We start from the raw sequence: 21,296 nt of genomic DNA on the forward strand, positions 1-21,296 counted from the left end.
TGCACCTGATTTAAAAAGAGTTCAATGAATACTTAAATAAGAGTAGGAATCTGAAGTGTTTATTGTGGTTTTTTTCTGAAAGGATGTTGTAAAAAGAGTATTTTAGAGATGCTGAAAACTCAGCAGCTAACATCAGTGATGCTCCAGCTGTGTGGGAAAGGGCTGGAATAGTGCAGTTTCATATTGTTAGGTGGCCTAAATACTCACCCAGCTATATCCACCTCTGCATGAAGGAAAGATTTTGATGATTGCCTGACTTGTTACTTCCCAGAGACCAGTGCTACTGGAAAAGGAGGAGGAGATGAGAAAAATTAACTCACCTGGGCGGTGAAGGCATCCTTATGAAACCTGTGTGGGGTGAACATGGATTTGTAAGAAGATTTCTGAAATGTAGCAAAGTCCAGGCTGAGTTTGCCAGGCTCCTGTGAAGGATTAAGTCCACCTTGCAGTGGATTTTCTTGTGTGTGAAGCTGTGAGTGCAGAGTGACAACATTCACACAGGACCCCTGGGACCCTGGAATCCATTCCTGACAAAAAGTAGGCTGCATGTATGTGTTGCTGCATGTAGGAGGTAGCTGCTTCACTGCCGTGGAAGTATCCTCCTCAAAGTTATTTTTGTATAGCCACTCTTTCTCTCAGTATGTGCAAAGCCTGAAGTTTTAATTGCCTCTGATGTCTGAGCCTTTAGGATTCATGTTTTTATGATCCTCCTTGCAGCTATTTATTTCATACAAATTCCTGTAAGCAAAAGCTGATCTTTTCCAATTAATAAAGTCCCTTAATTTAAGTAAGGAAACTAATGATACACATTCCTATCAAGGAACTATTTATTTCAAATGTCTTCCTGCATTATTACTTAAGGGTGTAGGAGGAGGAGGAGAGGGAAGGAATGCATTTCTCTCTGATTCAACCACAGAGGTGCAAAACCTAAGTGAAGATGCCCCTCCAGCTCCCTTCCTAGCAAACGATGGTTCTTGGACACAGTTTTAAGATCACCTTTTCATCTTATTGTTGACTTTCTCAGCATTGTTGACTTCCTCAGCACTAACTTTGAGGAAGAGAAGTAATGCCACACAGCGATCTGTCTTAGTGGGAGATGGCAGCAATAGCTACAGGAAGCTTTTTTAAGCCTTTCTGAAAGCAGCATATCAAAGGGTAAAAGCTAAGCTACAGAGGATGCTTATTGTGCCAGGACAATAGCACTGACACCCTCACTTGAGATGGTTAAGGTTTATTTTTCATGAAGCCTTTCATACTGCTGCCAGAAAATGCCATCCCATTGAATGTTTTGATGGCAATGTACTGCTGTACCTTTCCTCAGCAGGAGCCTCTTGAATTCATAATGTACACATGGTCAAACAAGAGACGAAAACACTGCATGGTGTTGCCATGATTTCCAAGCTGCAGTCAGTCTTCCCAGATTTTTTTAATTAAGCTTGAAAAAAACCCACCTAAGCAAATAATGACACTCCACAGAACAGGGTTTTTATTTCTGCAGCCCTCCTTAGTCCATCCCTAATGGCAACACACTTTATGTTGACTCAAAGTACAGATATCTCAGAGAAGCTCTGTCAGGAAGAAGGAAGTTGGATTCCTGTTCCTAGAGGGGCAGAGCTGGAGTTTCCAAGGTATTTTAGTTATACATTGATTTACTTTCAAAAATGCTCATATTTTAGGTCTAAAAAAGAGGCTGAATTCGTAAGTTGCTACAGGTTTTCTTGTAATTTAAATATTTTTGTTCTCTTCAGGCTGCTGCCATATATGATGAACCTTAACCATGTTCAGTACAATCCTAAGAACACAGTATATTGCCAGCATCAATCAAGACTATAGATGCAATACCATAGTCATGTATAACACTCATATACAAATGTACATGCATTTTGTACATTGGTAACCTCTGAATGAGAAAATTAACACCATCAGAACCTTCCTGACTCTGGCAAAAACCACTGCCAAATAGGACCAAATAAACTGAGACAGAAGCCAACTTGGATTAGCATCTCATGCCAGAGTACACTGGAGTAGATAGGCTTCTTTTTACATTAAGGGATTTCTAGAACAAGGCTGATGTTTCAGAGCTTCTTGATATTTCAGTCTCTTGTCTAAAGGTCTGCCTGCAAAAATCAGCAGTTCACTCCATAGTGACTCACTTTATGGATAGAAGACAGAAAACCTCCCCAACAGCACTTCATTCTGAGTCACAGTTTTCCAAAGTAGCATTTATTCAATGTACATGGACTGACTGTCATCTAACTTGATCAATTAAATTCTGGAGCATTGCATAAACATCATTGAAGAAAGGTGTAGCCTGATAGATTTGCAACTACAGTGGTGATGGAATACATCTGCATAACAAGAAAGTTACCATGTAGTACCAGTGTCCTGCTTTTAGAGCTTTTGGTTGGATTTTTTTTTAGATAACTGCTGGTTTATGTCAGGGTCTTTAGGCAGCACCTAGGAGATAAATCAGGGATATCTGGATATAGTTGTGTATGATTCTGTGTCTGCCTATTTGTGTATTTAAATGCATATATATACACACACCACACACGCACATACACATACATGTATGTATATACATTGTATATATATATACAAAAACACATGCACAAACTATTTTTTTCACATAAATTGCTATGCATTTTGGTTGGGTATTCATGAGAGTATAGTACAAGACAGAGCTTGAAGACTCTTGGCAGAGAGTTGTGATCCACTGCTGGCCACCTACTGTCAATTCTCGCAGATGGACTCTGGCTGAAGTCAAAGCAGCCTTCATGGGGCAGGAGAGCACAGCACAGTGAAGAGCCCAGGGTGGCCAGGGGGCAGGTGGTGAGGGACTGCAGGCACAGGGACAGCACGAAGGATAAGAACTTCACTTACGTACTGACAGCAAACTAATTGCATTGGTGCAAACTCAAGACTCACGCAAACTTCTATGAAGTGTTTCAAGCATATTCAAAATAAGATTAATATGGATAATTATAATTCTGGAATATCAGGGGAAAAATTACAGTATACCCACTAAAGTTCAGTGAAACTTGGCAATTACAGTTTTTGACAAGCCTGACATGCAAAGGTGTTTTTGCTCATAATTAAGTAGTAATCCTGCTTAACAATATTCTGGGAAGAAAATACGGCTTTATCAGTAAACACAACAGTGGTGGCTTTTACCCCAATTAAACTTTAGACATGTACATGGTCAGCATTGTTGCTTGAACTTGAACACTGACATCCTTCATATTCAAGAGAGAGAAAGTAGTAGCATCACACAATCATTTAGGTTGGAAAAGACAATTAGGATTAAGTCCAGCTGTTGACCCAGCACTGCCAAGTCCACCACTAAACCCTGTCCCTAAGCACCACATCTACACATCTTTAAATACTTCCAGGAATGGAGACTCAACTACTTCCCTGGCAAGCCTGTTCCAGTGCTTTGCAAGAAATTTTGGGGGATGTTTTATTTGATGTCTTAGATATGGAATTAAAAGGAGACTAATTGTGTCCCAGACTCCATCAACTGTATTGATTCAATGTCTGTAAAGGGGACCTAGGGAGACTCACAGATATGTTGGCTCTTACTCAGATGGATACTATTTTGGGGAGTCTTTGCAAAGTAAGTTGATGATACTTCCCAGGTTTCCTCAGTTCCCTCCTTCATCCCTCCCACACACCTTTCATGGTGGAGTTCTCTCTCTTGCTGCTTGTTTCCCCAACCCCTGCAGCACATGCAAATCATGGCTCCTCTCGGTTCCCAGCACAGATTTGGCTGGAACATGGTGTGAAGGGCAGTTCTCTCAGTGAACCATTGTGATCTGAACAGCAGGTTTGACAGAAAGCTCCATTTCACCTGCCTGCACTGGGCTCAGCCCCTTCGCCAGGTCACGATGCCAACCCTGCCACATTAGATGTGCAAAAGAGGTGAGAGGAGCCTCTGTGCACTGGGATGACTGAGCACACCCCAAGGCTGCGGAGTCCTGCTGCCATTCAGAAACATTTGGTACCACTATTGTATTCCTGAATGAAGATACTGACACAGGAGAGCTGTCCTTACACACTTAAGCAGGGTTAAGAAGAGTGTTTAAGTAAGAAAGTGTTTGGAAGGAGGTCAGGTCTCATCTGCGTGCAGCTCTGCTGTCTGTTCTTGAGGCCATTGGGGGAACATGGTATCCACGGTGCATTACTGATGCAAATAGTTTACTACACTGATGGTTACTATGGACTGCAGCTATAATGCAGGGCAAAACACAACATTCATGTACAAAGAAATGTATGGATATCCATTTCTCAAAGAAAGAATGTTATTTTGTTGAGTGGTGTAGAAGATTGGCTTCAACAGCAAGCAGACCAGCTATGTGACTTGGGAGGTGTGATCACACCGCATATATCGCACTTGTGCTATGGCATATAAGTTTCTGAGGAAGAGAAAGAACTGAAATGGCTAAGTAGATGTGCTGATTTACCTCAGTGATAAGTGACATTTCAGGGGCAGAACAAAGGGGTGGCTGGATCTCTGAGTGGGTTGGAGTACGATGTACAGTTTTTACCTTCACCATTGACATGGTGAATGTCAGCTGCTCCCCGTAACTTTACAGTGACTGTCCAGCTCTCTGCACTTGTTTGTGTATGGAGCATCTTTAAAGCCTCACCTCATGTTAAGCATGACCCACCACAACATTAGCATTATAATCCATACACTTCATGGATATCCATTCTCACTGTCATACATATTTTCAACCTTGGCAAATTACAGACCCCAAATTCATCATATCCATATTTAATGGTTTCCAATGCTGGAATAATACTGTACTACCTAGCACTACCTATGATTAATAGCCTTAATATTCATCTCACTATGCACATACATTTTGCCTGATACTGATAGTATGCTGACTCCCTTAATTTCAGTAATTTAGGGTGTTATTTCAATGTTTAAAAACTATATCAATTTCAAGCTAAATTGCAATCCATATATTATTTAAATAATTCTAAGCTTCCAGTCACTTTACATGACATCATTTCAATTACATCCTTGATCAATATAGAGAGCATTTACTCATAAAAGAGAATGAGTTAGTCAGATTGTACAGAGTTTTCAAGGTCACTATATTGTTAATAAAACTTGTTAACTGACACAGGCATTAGTCATAAAGCTGAGTAAATGTAATGATTAAGCCACTCACAGCTCCTCACCATTCTGTTATATCCTGTCTTCTAAAGAGAGAATTTTTATTGTGGGGCCTAATTTAAACCTACTTAAGTCAGTGGAAAAACTGCCTGTGGCTTTGCTGTGCTTCGTATCAGACTGCCACTAAATAACAGAACCACACTCATGAAAGGAGCAGACAACAAGCTGGTAACTCAGGCAGACTCCTACACATCAGCTCCTGGCAGTCTTCAGCTGTAATGTTCATCTCAGCAAGACAGATGGAGCTTGACCAAGCTCTAGGTGGAACTGTAATTACATTTTATTCCTTCAGACACCTTACTGCAGAAAGCACAACATTTTCCCTGCTGCAGAAAGAGTGGAATAATTATTGTTTAAACTTGATGGGGGGTTTGGTGATCCCCCAAGGGTGGGCTGGTACCCATTTGCTGGGTGCAAGGGACCAAATGAGAGTATACATACAACATGCAGCCATACAAAGTGTGCAATAAACAGAGTCATCAGTACCCAAATGGACACACCTCAATTTAATGAAAACCCCACTCAGCTCCTGGGAGAGTTCACAACAGACAAAGCTCCCTTTTCATGATAAGAAGTACATTATTTCTGTGTACATGACCACTCAATACTATTAGGTGCTATGGGTTCTGTTTAAAAGCGAAGGATTTTGTCTGGCTGGTGTCTGTTTTGCCTTACTCAGACAGTCACCAATGATGTAAGATCAGGAATTTGAATTATCTTTGCCTGATGAAAAGTTGGGAGGCTGGAAAGAAGACTAAGGCATTGGCAGTGCCAATATGTACAATACAGAATGAATCACATCCTATGTGGGATCCCACATCTCACCTAGTATGAGACATCTTGGATACCTCTAAATCTGAGATAGTCATCCTAATCTTCCTCAGAAAATGGAAAGATGGCAACTACCTCCTGTATGCACTGGCTTTAGTGTGAAAGGAATTACGCCATTGACTCCAGGGAATATACTGAGTAAGTCTCCTTTGACCATACAAGGGCCCAAAGAAGAACCACCTCCATGTAGGTTTCTACATGGGGAGATTCATTCAAGGCAGTCCCGAACACCCAAAAGCATCTGCTGCTGGCTACCACAAGGCAAGAGAAACACCAAGTTGCCAGTACACAATGCCACCAGAATGGGCAGAATCCCTCCTTGGCAATGCCAAACTGCTGCAATACACCCCTGAGGGAGCTGAGTCTGACACAGACACTAAGGGAGCACAAAACCCTTCAATGAGTAGACTGTACATTGCAGTTGCATGTTGAAACCCCTAGGGCTGCATACAAGAGAAAATGTCCAGTTAAATGGACAACTTGCTAACCACAACCACACTTACATGACAAGTATAAAAGGTGTTTACAGACTCCAAAGAGCAAGGCATTAAATTCACTACAAAGTAGCAGGAGACAGGCAGTACCTCATCCAGAAAGCTGATCTGGTTAGGAGCAGCAAGACAAAGTCTGGCATTACACAGAGCTGGGAAAAACAGAGCATATGAAAAACAGCATCAGGATGTCACATGGCAGAGGGACAACAGCAGCAAGGTCAAAGGACTCCTCCTCCTGATCATAATAATAACAAGGGAGCAGTCAATACAAAATCCAAGGTACTCAAAGGATGTATCTGGAAGGTACAGCAGAACAGCAGCAGAGACTTTGTCCTTCCATGTCATTCATTTATCAGCACCACAGCCCCTGCTACAGCCATCTGCCAATGAAACAGCTTTTTCTAAACAAAGCAAATCCTAATCCAGCATGGTCTGAAGAAAGGAAAATAATGGGTTTGGGAGCTGGACCTGAAAGAAGCAGCAGTCTGTGCACATGGCTATACTGCTGTCAGCAAAGCATTTAGAAAAAGGAGCTACAAAATTCTCTTAAGAATCTGTAGCTTATGTAAGTAAACAAGCATGGAGTCTTCCTACATCATTGTAGAGTTCCTGTTTCATGAATCAGTATGGATACATGCAGAATTTAGTTTCAACAGAATTATCTTAATAATTTAAAATTATTTTTGTCTCTTTTGTATTCTACTTTTGCCTGAAAAATACTCTTTACGGATCTTAAACAGTATCTTAATAGGCAAGTATAGCTGAAAAACTGAGGAATTTTTTTTTTTAGTGTCAATGATGTGTTCATTATACTCACGTGATAGTCATCCCTCTTCCTCTTTTGCTTTTGTCTTTGTCTTCCCATAATCGTAGGCTGTAAAGACTAAAAAAAGAATAAAATTGGCACTTAATTTTGCATGTGCATTTTTGTACAGTTCCCAGGACAACCTAAATTGATGCAATGATGCTGTCACTCCTGCCTGTGCTGCTCAGGGAATTCAGAAAGACTGGGGAGGATGAGGGAGAGGGGGGTTTGCTCAGGTGGGCAGCAGTGTCTGGAGCAAAACACATGTCCATGGGGAGAAGAGAATTTGAGCAGATGTCAAGGTGAGGGGTGATGACTGTTTGGGATGTCAGAATGGAACACATGGTTTTTGCTAGCTGAAATGATCTTGAAGCTGAAAGAATAGGAAAAAAATTGGGGGCTTTAACAAAAGCACAAGCACAGACCTAGTGGAAAAGGCAGAGGAAAACTGTAAAACAAAATTTCTGTGTCTGATGGAGAAGCTGAGAATAAAAGACAAGGAAGCACATGGGAGAGATGGGGTAAACAAGATTTTTGAGAACACCTAAATTCTTAGGGCTTCTAAGTGTCTCTTATTTTCAGTGTCCTACTTGGAAGCAACAGGCTGAGTTGACAAATCCCCCTGAAGGAGAAGAGCTCCAATCAGGGCAAGCAAGAGCTGGACATCAGGCATGCAAAAGAGGTTATAAAAGAAATATGCAAGTCTAGGAGACATCTGTGCATGTGAGCCAGTGTTGATACATGAGCTCATTATGATCACTCTTCCTAAGAGAAGAGGGGGAGAAAATGCAGCCCTTGAAGGAGATAGTAGAGAACAGTAGAAAGGAGGATGAGGAAATGAACCTAAAGCTTTCTTCAAGATCTGAGTTTACTATGCATGAAAACTGTGACAGTGACATTAAACACAAACAAACTGGATGCTTACAACAGATTTGGTCTCCACATTGTGCCTACCCTTGGGGGATCACCAAACCCCCCATCAAGTTCAAACAATAATTATTCCACTCTTTCTGCAGCAGCGAAAATGTTTCTTCTGAGCAGAGTCAGCTCTGTTTAACAGAGCCCAGCTATTTTAGTTAAGGATGTAAAGAGGAACAGTCTTTGATATTAGTTATTTGAATTTACCTGGCTCCATGGAATTGAACTGAGACGAAGACCTGTTGAAATTAAACAGACATATAAAACTGTACCAGATGTACCAGAGACACAAATACCCAAGACTCTCCCTGTGACAATTGGATAGTATTTGAAGAAGCAAGGAGGATTTTTAATTTGCTCTTTACATGTACACAGGAATGCTGCAATAGCACCAGCAAGCTGTGCAGGTGGGCAGGGGAAATTCTGGACAACTCTTGCACTGGTGCTAAAACCAAACAAATATTAATTTCTTACATCTAAACAACTCAGGAGACTATATGAATTTTAATATAGGAAAAGGTTAGGTCATTTCAGCTCTGAGTTTGTCTGGGTTTTATCTATTTTGCTAAGAAAAAACTCAAATTATAAAAGAGCCAAGAGGAAATTTCACACAGTATAAAATGCTTTAATTAACCCAGCTTCCATAACCCGAAACTTGATAATATCCTGCTTTGTGAATCACCTTTTAGTGTCATTTAACACTATATAATCCTTTGTCATGTAGAAGGTGAGGAGCTGTATCATACATGGGTTTCTTAAGGCTATCAAAAGTACCTGAAGACTGTAAGATTTTAACTGCATCCTTCTTCCCATCAGTAGGAAGCAGTCAGGTCTTCCTCACACAATGATAGAAAATCAAGGCACAGGGAGCCTGGGAGCCAGACCAGTACCTGTGTAAAATGTGTGCCCCTTAATGGTTTGCTAAGTATTACATTGGGAATTTACAGTTAGGCAGAAAAGTGAATGAGTGTGGCTTTGTCCTGGTTTGAGATGGGGGGAGGTATTTCACAAAGATAGCTTTGGTCTGTATGGTAGCATGTTTTTTAAAAATAAAGTGGCATGTTTGAAGGAGATGAAGATAATAGTGCTGCCATCTGCCCAGGACTCAAGCTTGGGAAAGTGATTAGAGGGAGCTGAAGGGACCTGAACAGCCAGGAGAAAAAGCTGAAAAGAGCTTTAGTTTGCAGCACAATGCTTCTGGCCTCTGGCTGAAAAGAGAGCAGAAGCAAGTGTAAGCCGCTGCGACATTTCCAATGAAAAGGCAAACCTTTTGTACTACCTGCACGGTGGCAAAGGGCAGTCAGCACCTGGTGGGACCACCAGCTGGAAAGCAGGAAAGTGAATGAGCAGTGGCAGCTCTTGGAATGATGAATGCTTTTTTGTTCCTTCAGGGTTTTGTATCAGGTGGATTGCTGACAGCAGGTTTCTGTTTCCCCGGTATGAATATGAACCAGATCCTGACTTAACACGGGCCAGCTCTTCGGTGGCCTACTTTGTATGAGCCTCCTCCATCCCAGCCCGGCTGAAAAGGTGTTTATGCTGTGAAAAGTTTTCTTTCCTGTTTGGCTCTAATAACTCATTCCTGGTAGTGCAAAATTAATTCTGGATATAGGCAACGTGTGGTCCTGTGTGTTGTTACAAACAGCATCCCATGCCAAGAGCCCACCTGGCTTCCCACCAGCTTTTTTCTCCAAGCAGCTGTACAAGGGCATGGACTCTATTGCTGACTTTGCAGATTTGTTATTGCCATTTGTAAAGACTTGGCAGAGCATCAAAACCAATAATCTAGCTTGTCAGACTGGAGTTTTCAAAGAAGTCACTGAATTCAAAGAGAAATGGTGACGGAATTCCTTCTCCAGTGGCTTTTAAAATCAGCAACTTCTGTACTAAGAATTAACTTACAGTTTGCCTCTTATTCAGTAACTGATATTGTCCTCTAAGTCTTCTTATGGGTCATGTTAAGTTACAGTAGAAAATATGTTTCCTATGTGAGGAGACAACAAACAAGCAGAGGAAAATGGGAGCTCTGCTTAAGCAGCCCCCAAAATGCTGCTTTATTTTGTGTAAATGTGTTTCTTTATATAACCTACCTGCTTGACACTTCAAACATGCACACACTTTTGAAGAAACAATATCCAAATAATTTACTTCCAGCAAAAGGCAATTTCCTGCAAGGTAAAAGCAGGAACAGCATAAAATGGTGTATAAAACCCAAAAATCATAAGCAGGCATGGAACTTTAATATCCATATATGTGGTTTTGGCACCTTCTGTTGAAATCCATCCCCACTGGGCAATTTTTATTCTTAGTAAAAATTGAGTTTGGGGCAAGAACTAAAAGATGCATACCTCTTTCAGCTGAAATCTACAGAGCAGTATTTGATCAATCATCAGAAACGTACAAGTTTTCTCTAAGCTTCTTAATACTAAAATAATTTGTTCAGAATGTGAAAGAATAAACAAAATCCTCATTGTTTGGTTCTGTTTTCTTCCCCAGAAATGCCAGGGTTTTCACATTTTCACTCTCACGCTTTTAACAAAATAAAGAATATGCAGTTTTATCTCATCAATTTTTGATTTTTATCTGTTTGTCCATTATATTGAATTATAATGTTGTTCCCCAGGAATTAAGAACACTATCTACATTTACAAGGCAATGAATAAAACACCAAAGCAAGTAGTTTAGTAAGAAGTTTAGCTTGTGTGTAAAAATGCTTGTCATACATGCATGGGATGGCAAATCCAAAAAATCCAATCCCTACCTAGGCACTGATTATTTGTAATATGACTTTGCAGTTCTAGTTGTAACATAGACAACAAACAGTTGCATGGAAAGGTCATGCAATGCACAATTGCAATCTACAATTAATCATAAATTGTAGAAGGAAAAATGCACCTAAATGACACCTAGAAAGTAATGAATGTAGCTTTTTGTTACCAATTCTTATTACTGCAATTTTCTTGGTCATGAAAACAGAATAAATAATTAATCAGAATTAAAAATAACAAAATCTGTATTTTAAAACATTTAACTATTTCTGAAAGAAAATTCCACAAATTGTGGAACTTCTTTCTGACTTCAAACACAATAATTTTGTGGGGATAATGCTGGCCTTGCAATGGAGCCACTAAGATACAAATCAAATTTAGTAGCAAGTTCCTGTAAAAGGATAAAAAAAATCATCACAGAGCTAACAAAACTTCTATAAACAAAGAGAAATTGAGATGTTGTACACCAAAAGCATTAAACTGAATATAAACATAAAATGCACTGCATACAGAGTAGCACTAGCCAATTTTTCTGGCTTACACAAATCCTGTGCATTTGCCAAGGATGTCATAAAACATGATGTGAGAACAGAGCTGGACAGGTGGCTTCTCAAGTGCTGCTGTGATTTTCCTTTGATGATGTCTCCAAGATGACTGCTTTGGAACCACACAGTTCTTACCCCCCTGCAGCTTAAAAAAAACCCTTGCATGACAAAGACATCATTATATGATACTATTTTTAGCACTGAAGTATGTCAAATCAACCTGGTTTTTATCTGTAGTACTGCAGCCAGTCTAAACTCCTTGCCAACATCATCTGACAAGCAGTACAACTAATAGTGTTCAAACAGAGTCAGGCAGCCTCCACTCTGCCCCGCTTTGGCAACCCTGCAGCATCCAAACCCACATCATGGCCACTGCTCTGGTCACCTCTGCAGAGCAGCAGGGGAAAAGGTACTGCAGGGAGCCACCACCATGGGCGTTTGCCAAGCAGATCAGCCAAATACAGCTTTTTATGTCTACACCATGATTCAGCATCATTAAATAAGGGCACAGCAGGTGAACAGCAAGCAGGAGAGTCGAAGGTCACACATGTGGGCATGACAACCCAGGCTGTGGTGGGACCAGAGAGGTATCTGCATTTGCTCTTCCTCTGAACATCTCCTCAACAGCCAAGAAGCAAAGGCACAGACAAGCCCTAACTTCACACACATTTTATACCCACAGATCCAAAAGACACCCAGTGGTTTGCATTTCATTAAAAGACTTCCATTAAGCAGGCTTAGCAATCTTCTCTTTTAATTGCTTCTAAAAGCAGCTACTTGTCTACTGAAAAACTTTGCCTTCTGCAGCTACAAGGCTGCAGGAATCATTCTGTGCCTCATATGTAAGATATGTATATTATATAGAAGACCATAAATGCACATTTCAAAAATATATATGGCTAATTTGAATACAATTTAATGCTTTTTCATGCTTTGACACAATGAAAAATTTAACCTGGTTCATATATCCAGAAATCTAAAATCCAGTGATTTCATGGTAAAATATTCAGGGTTTGATTTAGTTGTACACTTTCAGTGACTAAAAGAGCTAACTCATAAATAAATGAAAAAGAAAAAAAAGAAAAAAATCATCCGCATAAATGGAGTGACAATGTTTAATTTTCCAGGTGTTAAAAGAACCAGAAGATTGAATATTGCAACACGATGGCAGCCTGCCAACTCAGTGAAATAATCAGTATCTTTTATTAAATTTCAAGCATTGTTTGTTGATGAACAAGCTCCTTCAGAACTGGAAAAAGTTGGCTTCAACCTGTCAGAAATACTATTTTATTGTAAAAATGCACATTCAGTTTGAAATAATTTCTTTGCAGGCAGGCAGGCAGGCAGTCCTGTAACCCTGAATCGAATCAATTGCCTTTTTGAAGAATTGAATTCACAAAACTCCCCAAAATTTGGAATTTCTTTAACGGTTCCTTCAGAATCCAGTACTGATTTTTAAAAAACCCTCAAATTGTTAGATAAAAGCATTACAATTTTTATAGGGCTTATTTCAACTGTGCATCAGCTCAAGTACTCACTAAACACAGACAGCTAAAACTTCTTCCCAACCAGCTCTAAACAAAATGATTTTCCTCTTCACTTTTTTACCATGGTAACTCTGGGCTGTGGGGTCAGAGGAAAAGCCAAATGCCTTTCTATTTCAGCAGCTGGTGTTTTTTAGGAGGGCTTGCCCAGAGTTATGTATTGTATAGATCAAAGTGTGTCCTGTGCTCCCGGGTGGGAGTCGGAGCTGCCTGGTTTTCCAGGGGATGATGGGAAGAGTAAGTTCTAGTAGCGAATACTCTTCACAGGATGATAGGATCATTGAGGAGGTCTCCAATCCCACCCTGCTGCCCAAAGCTACAAGATCAGGTTTTATCCAAGAAAAACTCCAAGGATGGGAGCGGCACAGCCTCTGAGTAACCTTCTCTACTGTTTGACTTCTTACGGTGAAAAAGTTTTCTGAGTATCGTTCTGAGCTGCTCTTGTTTGAGTCTAGGCCTGTAACTCTCTTCCTCCCACCAAGCACCACTGTGAAGAGCCCATCTGTCTTCTCCATACCCTGCCCCTGGGTGCCAGCAGGCTGATTGATGGTGGGACACCCCCTGCCCCAGACTCGCATGGCTGTGCAGGTGCAGCCAGTTTCCTCTCATGAAATATAACAGGAGAAGCAAGAGGGTGTGTGAAAATACATCTCTGGATGATTTCCAAAGCCACAAAACTGTGGAAGTAATTTCCTTACTTCTTAAAAGCTGTGAAAAATTTAGAAGTGGGGCTCCAAAGGCACCCAGCACCTGAAAGAGCAAGCTGCCCTCAGTTTGAGCTGAGTGCCTTGAAGTGGTTCAGTGACAAATCTCCAGGCCTTATTTTTCTGATATCTAGACTTCTTGCTTTCAAAGGACTTGTATACAGTTCATTTAAAGAACGTAATTCATTCCCTTCCCTTCTTTCACACCTCATGTTTCCATTACACGTGACACCATGACTCAGACTGGTTACCCAAATGGCAGCTTTTCAACCCAGGAGACACTGGGAGAGGTACAAGTGAACACATATATATGCCCATGAAGAAACCTACCAGAGCTTGTACATCAATAATCAGTCATTAAAAATCACCAGGATGACAACTGAAAAGAAATGAATTGAGCCTACACTATCCGCACTTATGCAGACATAAGAACGTACAGAGGCTGTGCTGGATGAAATGTTCATGTAGCACCATATCCAGCAGTGGGTGATTAAGCTGAGAGAACTGGGTGATTATGCAAAGAGAATTATACTATTTATCAGCTACCTAGAGGTTAGGGATTTAAGAGTTTTCTATCCACCATGTTCAGGGATCTTGATGGATTTGTCTTCCATGACCTCTCCAATGCTTTTTTGAGCCCACGATAAGCACAGTGATCTGTTAAAATGAGCTCCACAATTTATTTATGACAGATGCAGAAGAATATTTCATTTATTTTAAGCTGCTGCATGATAGCCACCCTGGGTGTTCTGTAGCTCCTGACGACAAAATCCAGCAAATTCCAGTCTCCTAATTACCTTTGAATCATTCAAAATTTTTATAGGTCTCATCCCTCTTTCTGAGTCATCTCTTTCCCAAGGTAAACAAGTTGCACTTACATAGCTGCCATTCTCTGTCTCTCATCTTTTTTGTAACCATTCTTTGTATGTTTCCTATACCTGTTAAGACACATATTTGAGATGAGAAATTCAGGCATGTGCACACATAGTACAGATGAGCTATAGGGTTTTACAATGACATTGTAAAATTTAGTCTATTTATTTTCTATTGTTTTCTAACATTGTGGTTGCCATTAAATTCAAAAGAATATAGAACAGACTCTACAATTTTGACCTCAAAATTGCAACCACTGAGAAAAGAGAGCTATTTCCTTAACCTGAAATCTTGAACATAGTACACATCTGCTCTGATGAAAATAAAAGGAAAATCCAGAAAATGATAATGGCATGATCAGATCATAGAAGCTGTAAAGTTAGTTACTTCACAAGTTTGATGGGAAACCCGTTCAGTTTGGATCAGTAATGACTTCACAAAATCACAACACAAAAGCCTGCAGACAGATTTAATATAAATGTGCTTTATTGCAGAGAAGTTACATTATTTACATGCTGCAACACATTACAACATAAATCTATCAAGTATTTCATGGTGGATGCTGTTGGTTGCCAGACAACATTGTCATAAGAACCACATTATAAAGTGAAGAGACTTACAGCTTTATATACTCTACATCTTGGAGTAGCTAAAATTTTAAAAGTCAAAGGCAGTGTTTTCTCAGGCCTGCCTGTTGTCATATGCATGCAAAAGCCTAAGGAGAGCAAATATAAACGTCTTGTCTGGTTTCAGGTCTATGATGCCACCAAAGCTGATGATAGGTATGTACTGATTTATATTTTAAAGCGCATAATCTTGCATAAATTATACAGGTCTAATAAGATTGGTATAAATCTAATTATTTATAAACCATGGCTTAGAAATAAAGGAGAAATGCAGCTTGCACATGCATTTAGAAGGGCAACCTAGCAAATGTTTGTGACCTTCACATTTATTGTCTTCTCTCTTAACAGATCTGCTAGAAAACATCTTTATAACATCTTTACTCTAGTTGCGCTTCTCTTGGCTGAACAATGACAATGAAATTCCAGAAAAAGACATCTAAGCAATCTAGTCAATATATGCTGGTGGAGAAAAATCTATGAAATACAGAACATTATTTATGTCTAACTTAGTATGTCTTCATTAAGCAATGCTTCTAGCAGCATCATAGTGAAATAGAACAGTTGAGTGAAGTTTGGCCCCTCATTTTCTTGAATGTGAAATAATTTAAGTCCCAATTGAATCTGTAGCCCAAAGATCAGTTGTGATCTGGGGAAAGCTTTGTTGTTTTCTAAAGAAAAGTTCTCCAATTGTGTCAGTCTTAAGGGATGTAACTTCAACGAGCCTAAAGAACCATAACAGACAGTTTTTAAGAAGTGAGGTAAAGGGTCAGGATGAAAGAAATCTAAACCAAATGAGAATATACAAGCCAATGCCTTCCCTGGTAAACCAGCCATCAGCTCTCACTTGCTGTGCAGCTGGGCTGTTTTTACACCAGCCAAGGAGTGGGCTTTGTTTCTGCGTTTCTAATGAAGTTACCTTTTAAGAAAGAAAGAACGGGAAAAGAAACCAAGCAAGTACAGATATATAGCGATGGCACAGACACAGTCATGCATAAAGGGCTTGATCCTGCCAGGAATGCAAGGGGCAGTGGTACTGTGTGGACACTTTGCTGATGTGGATCCCCTCATCCTTGGTGCACACTAGGATTCTCTACACAACTCCTGCAGAGCAGAGTGTGGCCTTGCCCAGCTCCCAGGTAAAGGATGGAGGGCCAGATGAGCAAGGGCACAAGGGCTGGTACCTTGCAACCATCTGTCTCCAAGAAGCAGTGAGTACATACAAATATCTCCTTCCATGATTCTTCCATGGATGCCCACTTCTAACCTCACAGTCTGGCTCCTGTAAGTGAATCAGGGCCTGACATAAGCTGTCTCCCCATCCCAGTCCCAAAAACCACTGCTGAGACTACAGAACTTCCTTTCAAGGGTAGGAGAGGTGTGGGATGGTCACCTTTTCAGCAGGTGAAAAATTGCATATTTCTCTGCACACAGGGTCAGTGTGCTCCTGGAGGTCTCCCAGAAACTTCTGTTCCTAGTATAGACTTCTTCCCATGGAAATACAGGGTTACTTTCTCTCAGAAAAGCTGATCAAGTCCCATTGAAGCTGACAAGACAAGTTACAGACAAATCCCGTAAGTGTCTGGGACTGGAAAGGGAGAATCTAAGCACACCAGGTCTAATCTCAACTCTTTTCCACATGAAGGACAGAGTTGGATTTGGGTTGCACATAGGATGCCAGTGGCACTGCGTGTGCAAAGTGGGTGCACTGATGTCCAAAGCACCCAGACCCATATGCCTGACTCCCTTTCATGGGTGGAACAGTCAGATCTCCTAGACCATAATTATGCCCTACAAAAGAGGGGTGGGAGAGTCAGACAAGCCCAGGGTAGTAAAGACCTAAGTCAGCACATCCCCGCGGTGGAACTGAGCACTATCCTGGATAACCAGGTTGGCTGGGGCAGTTCAGCCACTTGATCTGGAGCTAATGAGCAGAATTTATAAGTGAGGTAACAGGCTTAGACAGCACCAAGACCTGAGTCAACTTGTCCCCAGCTGGCTCAGGTGTTGGCACATTCCAGGTTTGGGCTTAGCAGCGGCAGTAGGAAAATCAGATCCATCTTGATCTGTCAGTCTAGACATGCCCATAAACTCTTCTCCTTTTTAAAGGACAGAAAAAGTCCTCCTCATGCCCAGGTTGTCTAAGTCCCTCTGCTCATTGCATTTTATCTTAAGCCACTTCTTCTATGATGCCACAAAAAATCAGTTTGTACTACATATGTGTATGTGCATGTGTGTATTAGATATGACATTTATATATATATATTAAACATATATAAATATCTATTTTTATATATATTATATATATATTTAACAACACATTCTATTAAATCATCCACATTTCATGTTCTTTGTCTGAATCCCATCACTTCTCTCAAATTGCACAAGTTCTTTAGGACTGAGCTGGTTTTCTGGAGTACACTACGTATAGCCAATTCCTGTGAACAGCACTTTACTGGTACTGCATTGAGATGGCTGGGGGTGTTTCATTACTACTGATACTCCTCAGAACCTTTCAACACGTCCTCAGGCCCTGATGGTGAACTGCCACTAAGACTCAGAGTTGTGAATGAGCCACCTATGAATTAAGCTCCTATGCACGATGAGGACTGTAGCTATTGCTGAAAAGTAGCGCTGTATCAAACACTAACTTTTACTGTAAATGTACATATAAATTTTTAAAAAGTCAAAGCATTTTGGAGAGTTGGGGAGAGATGCCATAATTTCTGTTCCCAGTATCTATCACATTTGCATATATGGGGGAAGAGTAATATTTTAGACTTCTCTCCTCACTCCAGTGGCCAATTTTTTGAGGTTTGCCAACAGGGATAAACAGTACAGTGTTGTTCCATACAGGCTAACTGATATATCTTCCAGAGGTGTCTGGTTTTAGTAAAACAGGTGATCATTTCTGGGGTATTTTCACTGTCATTCTTGCTTGTCTTATTTAACAGGATAGGTTCAGGATGAAATACTGAACAAGATCATCACCATTGATGCTTAAAGTAAGATTTCTGGTTTCTTAGATGGTATTTTCCAATTAGTAACAAAAAACCCATGTAAGTTGTCCTAAGACATACCAAAATAGGCAGCTAAGACGACTGAATTTCCACTATTAACAAAGTCTATGAGCATTAACAGGGAAGTGCATAACTTACTGCATATAAAACCCCTGAATAATACAGGATCAAACTATAAATTTAAATAACAGAGAGTAAACAAACAAACAAAAAAAAATCACTCTATATAAATCACAGGAAAGGAAAAAAATACAATCTCCAAAGCCCAAAAGAATTTCCTGATATGAATTACAGCTTCCATAGCCAGTGAAAGATTACCGCAATTCTACATATAAACAAAAAGGTCTACAGCAGGTATTTTAACTTGCAATTAGAAGACAGTATCTGCAGATTTCATAAATGTGTTGTTGTGTCACATAATATCAAAGTTATTTGCAAAAATCATATAATCTGGAATGCTTTAATATGAGACACAACAATGTACTTAAACACACAGTAATAAGAAAATGAGAGCAATCATTTTATAAAATATTTTTGGGATGCATTGAGTTAGCAGTGCTATTTAGATTAAATAGGTAAAGTGAAAAGTCGTCATTTTAATAAGCTGCTCGTTGATACCCCTTTTTGCCATCAGGACATTTTCTGTGCCCTACTTCTGCTGGATCTTTAAAGTCCCAAGGGCAAGTTACAGCCAGTTATGGCATCCAGAAATAATTTGGTTAAGATCTACACTGTGCGTTTGTTACCATCTTATTTGTTTTTTCTTTTAAAAGAGAATTGATTTCACAAAGGCAGATTTCTTTCATTGACACAGTAAAATCCTTGGAGCAGGGACCATATTCTGGGCACTGCTAATCACATTGTTGGCACTCAACATATAAATAATAACAACATTAATGATAATTTACTTTGCTTAATTCCTACTTATTTGTAGTGCTGATTCCCTTGATTTAAGTGATGCTCCTTAGGAATTTTCAGATCCCTTTGGCCTAAGTCCCCTCTGTCTTTCTTCTTGTCTGTCTTCTCAATGTTGCTACTCTCCTCAGTCCAAAAGCCTCTTATTTTCGAGGTGCTGCTGTTTTATTTGCACTTATAGCAGAGGTGTTCAATAAAGCTACACTTCTTTCTGCATTTGGTAAATCTGCTGTATCATACTCCCAAGGGCAGACTTCAGCTCGAGATGCTAAAGGTTGCTGTAGGTAACTACTTGGCTTATGGGAGTTAGATGAAAGCACATTTCCCTCAGAAGAGGCATTTTTTTTCTGTTCAGCCAATTTATTGAGGTTTTCCTTTTCTGCTGTTTTCTGGGGCAGCTCCTCCTGCTCCACAGCATGAGTATTAGGTGTATATCTATTAACATTCTCACACTTCAGCCCAGGAGAGACCTGGGACTTGGAATTTGACTGTTTTTTCTCATTTTCAAAGATCTGCTGCTCTTGCATCTCCTGAGTGGCTGTTTCCACCTTCTCTGAGCTCTTTTGATTTGACTGTTGGTACCCCTCAGGTGTCTTCAGCTTATGATGAGTCTTCCCCTTTGGCTGGGAAGGGTGATTTTTCTCTGGCTCTGAGGAAGCAATAGACACATGTTTTTGAGCTTTAGAGTCAAAAGGCACAGGACCAGGAATTTGGTCATATATCTCCCAAGGACAAACTTCTCCTATGTTGAAATTGTCCTTGTGCAGAGACTTACCTGGGCCTGTGTCTGGATTTGCAGGTGTTTGACTAACCCTTTGCTGTTTAATAATTCCAGATTTATGGGTTTTCTTTGTTTCCTCAGACTGGGTAGAGTTTTTCCGGTGGGAATCCTTATGTTCCCCTTTATCGGAGGCTGAGTGCTTTTTGCTGGCCTCCTTACCCTTCTGCTGAGGTTTATGAGATTTAGTGCTTTCTTCTAGACTTTGTGTTTTACCCGTTAGTCCCAGAGTCTTTTCCTTGGCACTAGCAATAACACTGAGAGATTTTTGTAACACAGATGTTCTTGGATGCAGAGGCTTCTTATCAGCACTTAAATTATGCGCACTTACTGATTTGCACACCAAAGGGACCGATTCAGTGGAGACAGCTTCAACTTTTTCAGGAGCATTTTTGGTTAATTTGTTACCATTCAAGGAGTCCAGAAGCGTTTTCTCAGCAGCTATAACTTCTGCACTTTCTGTAGTTAAGCCATTTGGTTCTTCTGTTTGATCCCTAACATGATCGTAAGTGCTGTGGGACTTTTTTAAGGAAAAGACTCTGTTTTTCAAAGTCTCTTCTTTTGGCTTTGCAGAACTTGTGGAATCCGGTGTGTTTTTCTTCATTGTGGCCAAGTTCTTCACAGCACTGTGCTCCATCAGGTCCTTCTCATCCCTGGAACATTGCCTGGTGACTGTCTCAGGGATTTCTGTAATACGTCGCATTATCGAGCGCCCCAAGCCCTTTTTAGAGCACCTTTTTTTCTGGAGATGTGGATTATTAGCAATCATCTTTTTCCTTTTATAGATTTCAAGCTGAGCATATAGTTTCTTCAACTCATCCTGCAAAGCAAAGTGAATGGCAAAACTAGTACGTACACAGAGAGTAGAGTCAAACAAGCAGCTTGATGAGCAAGACCTATTGCTCTAAAAAGGGCATTAAATTCATTTCACTGTCTTTTCTAATTCTTGGATATGCCATTTCTCCATCAACGTGAATCCCATTTTTTTCCCACTTTAGAAAAAGTTCAACCTTCATGCACAAATGTGTTACTTTCCACAGCATGTACACTTCATATTCATTTGTGCTGCTTCAGATTTCACAATGCTGTAGTGTATGCCTTCCTGCTGAACTCTATAGCTATTCTTTGTTCTCAGAACATAACACCTTTAATCATGTAAAATAAGACTAAAGTATTTTTCTCCATTAATCACATTTTAAAAGTTTTATCTTCATAGTTATGTATGCTTATCTATATGTTACATACAAATGACTGATTACACTGAAACCAAAAGCTGTTTGCTCTTCAAGA

The 21,296-nt window shown here is 40.2% G+C and overlaps 1 protein-coding gene across 2 annotated transcripts in view; it reads right to left on the bottom strand.

The window, feature by feature from the left end:
• Positions 1–15,134: 15,134 nt before the first annotated feature.
• The window catches only part of GPR158 (G protein-coupled receptor 158), a 194,078-nt gene continuing 187,916 nt past the window's right edge, over positions 15,135–21,296 (bottom strand). Inside the window, exons 11-12 of one of the 2 annotated variants that reach the window (XM_032100955.1) lie at positions 20,004–20,826; positions 15,135–19,877 (exon numbers count right to left, since the gene is read on the bottom strand). In XM_032100955.1, coding sequence (XP_031956846.1) covers positions 19,372–19,877; positions 20,004–20,826 — 1,329 coding nt within the window. In that variant the 3' untranslated portion in view covers positions 15,135–19,371. Of the gene's footprint in view, positions 20,827–21,296 lie in introns of both variants that reach the window. The other variant, XM_032100946.1, reaches the window with a different exon arrangement.

This window comes from Corvus moneduloides, chromosome 1 (genome assembly GCF_009650955.1).
Source record: "Corvus moneduloides isolate bCorMon1 chromosome 1, bCorMon1.pri, whole genome shotgun sequence".
Lineage (NCBI taxonomy): Eukaryota > Metazoa > Chordata > Aves > Passeriformes > Corvidae > Corvus > Corvus moneduloides.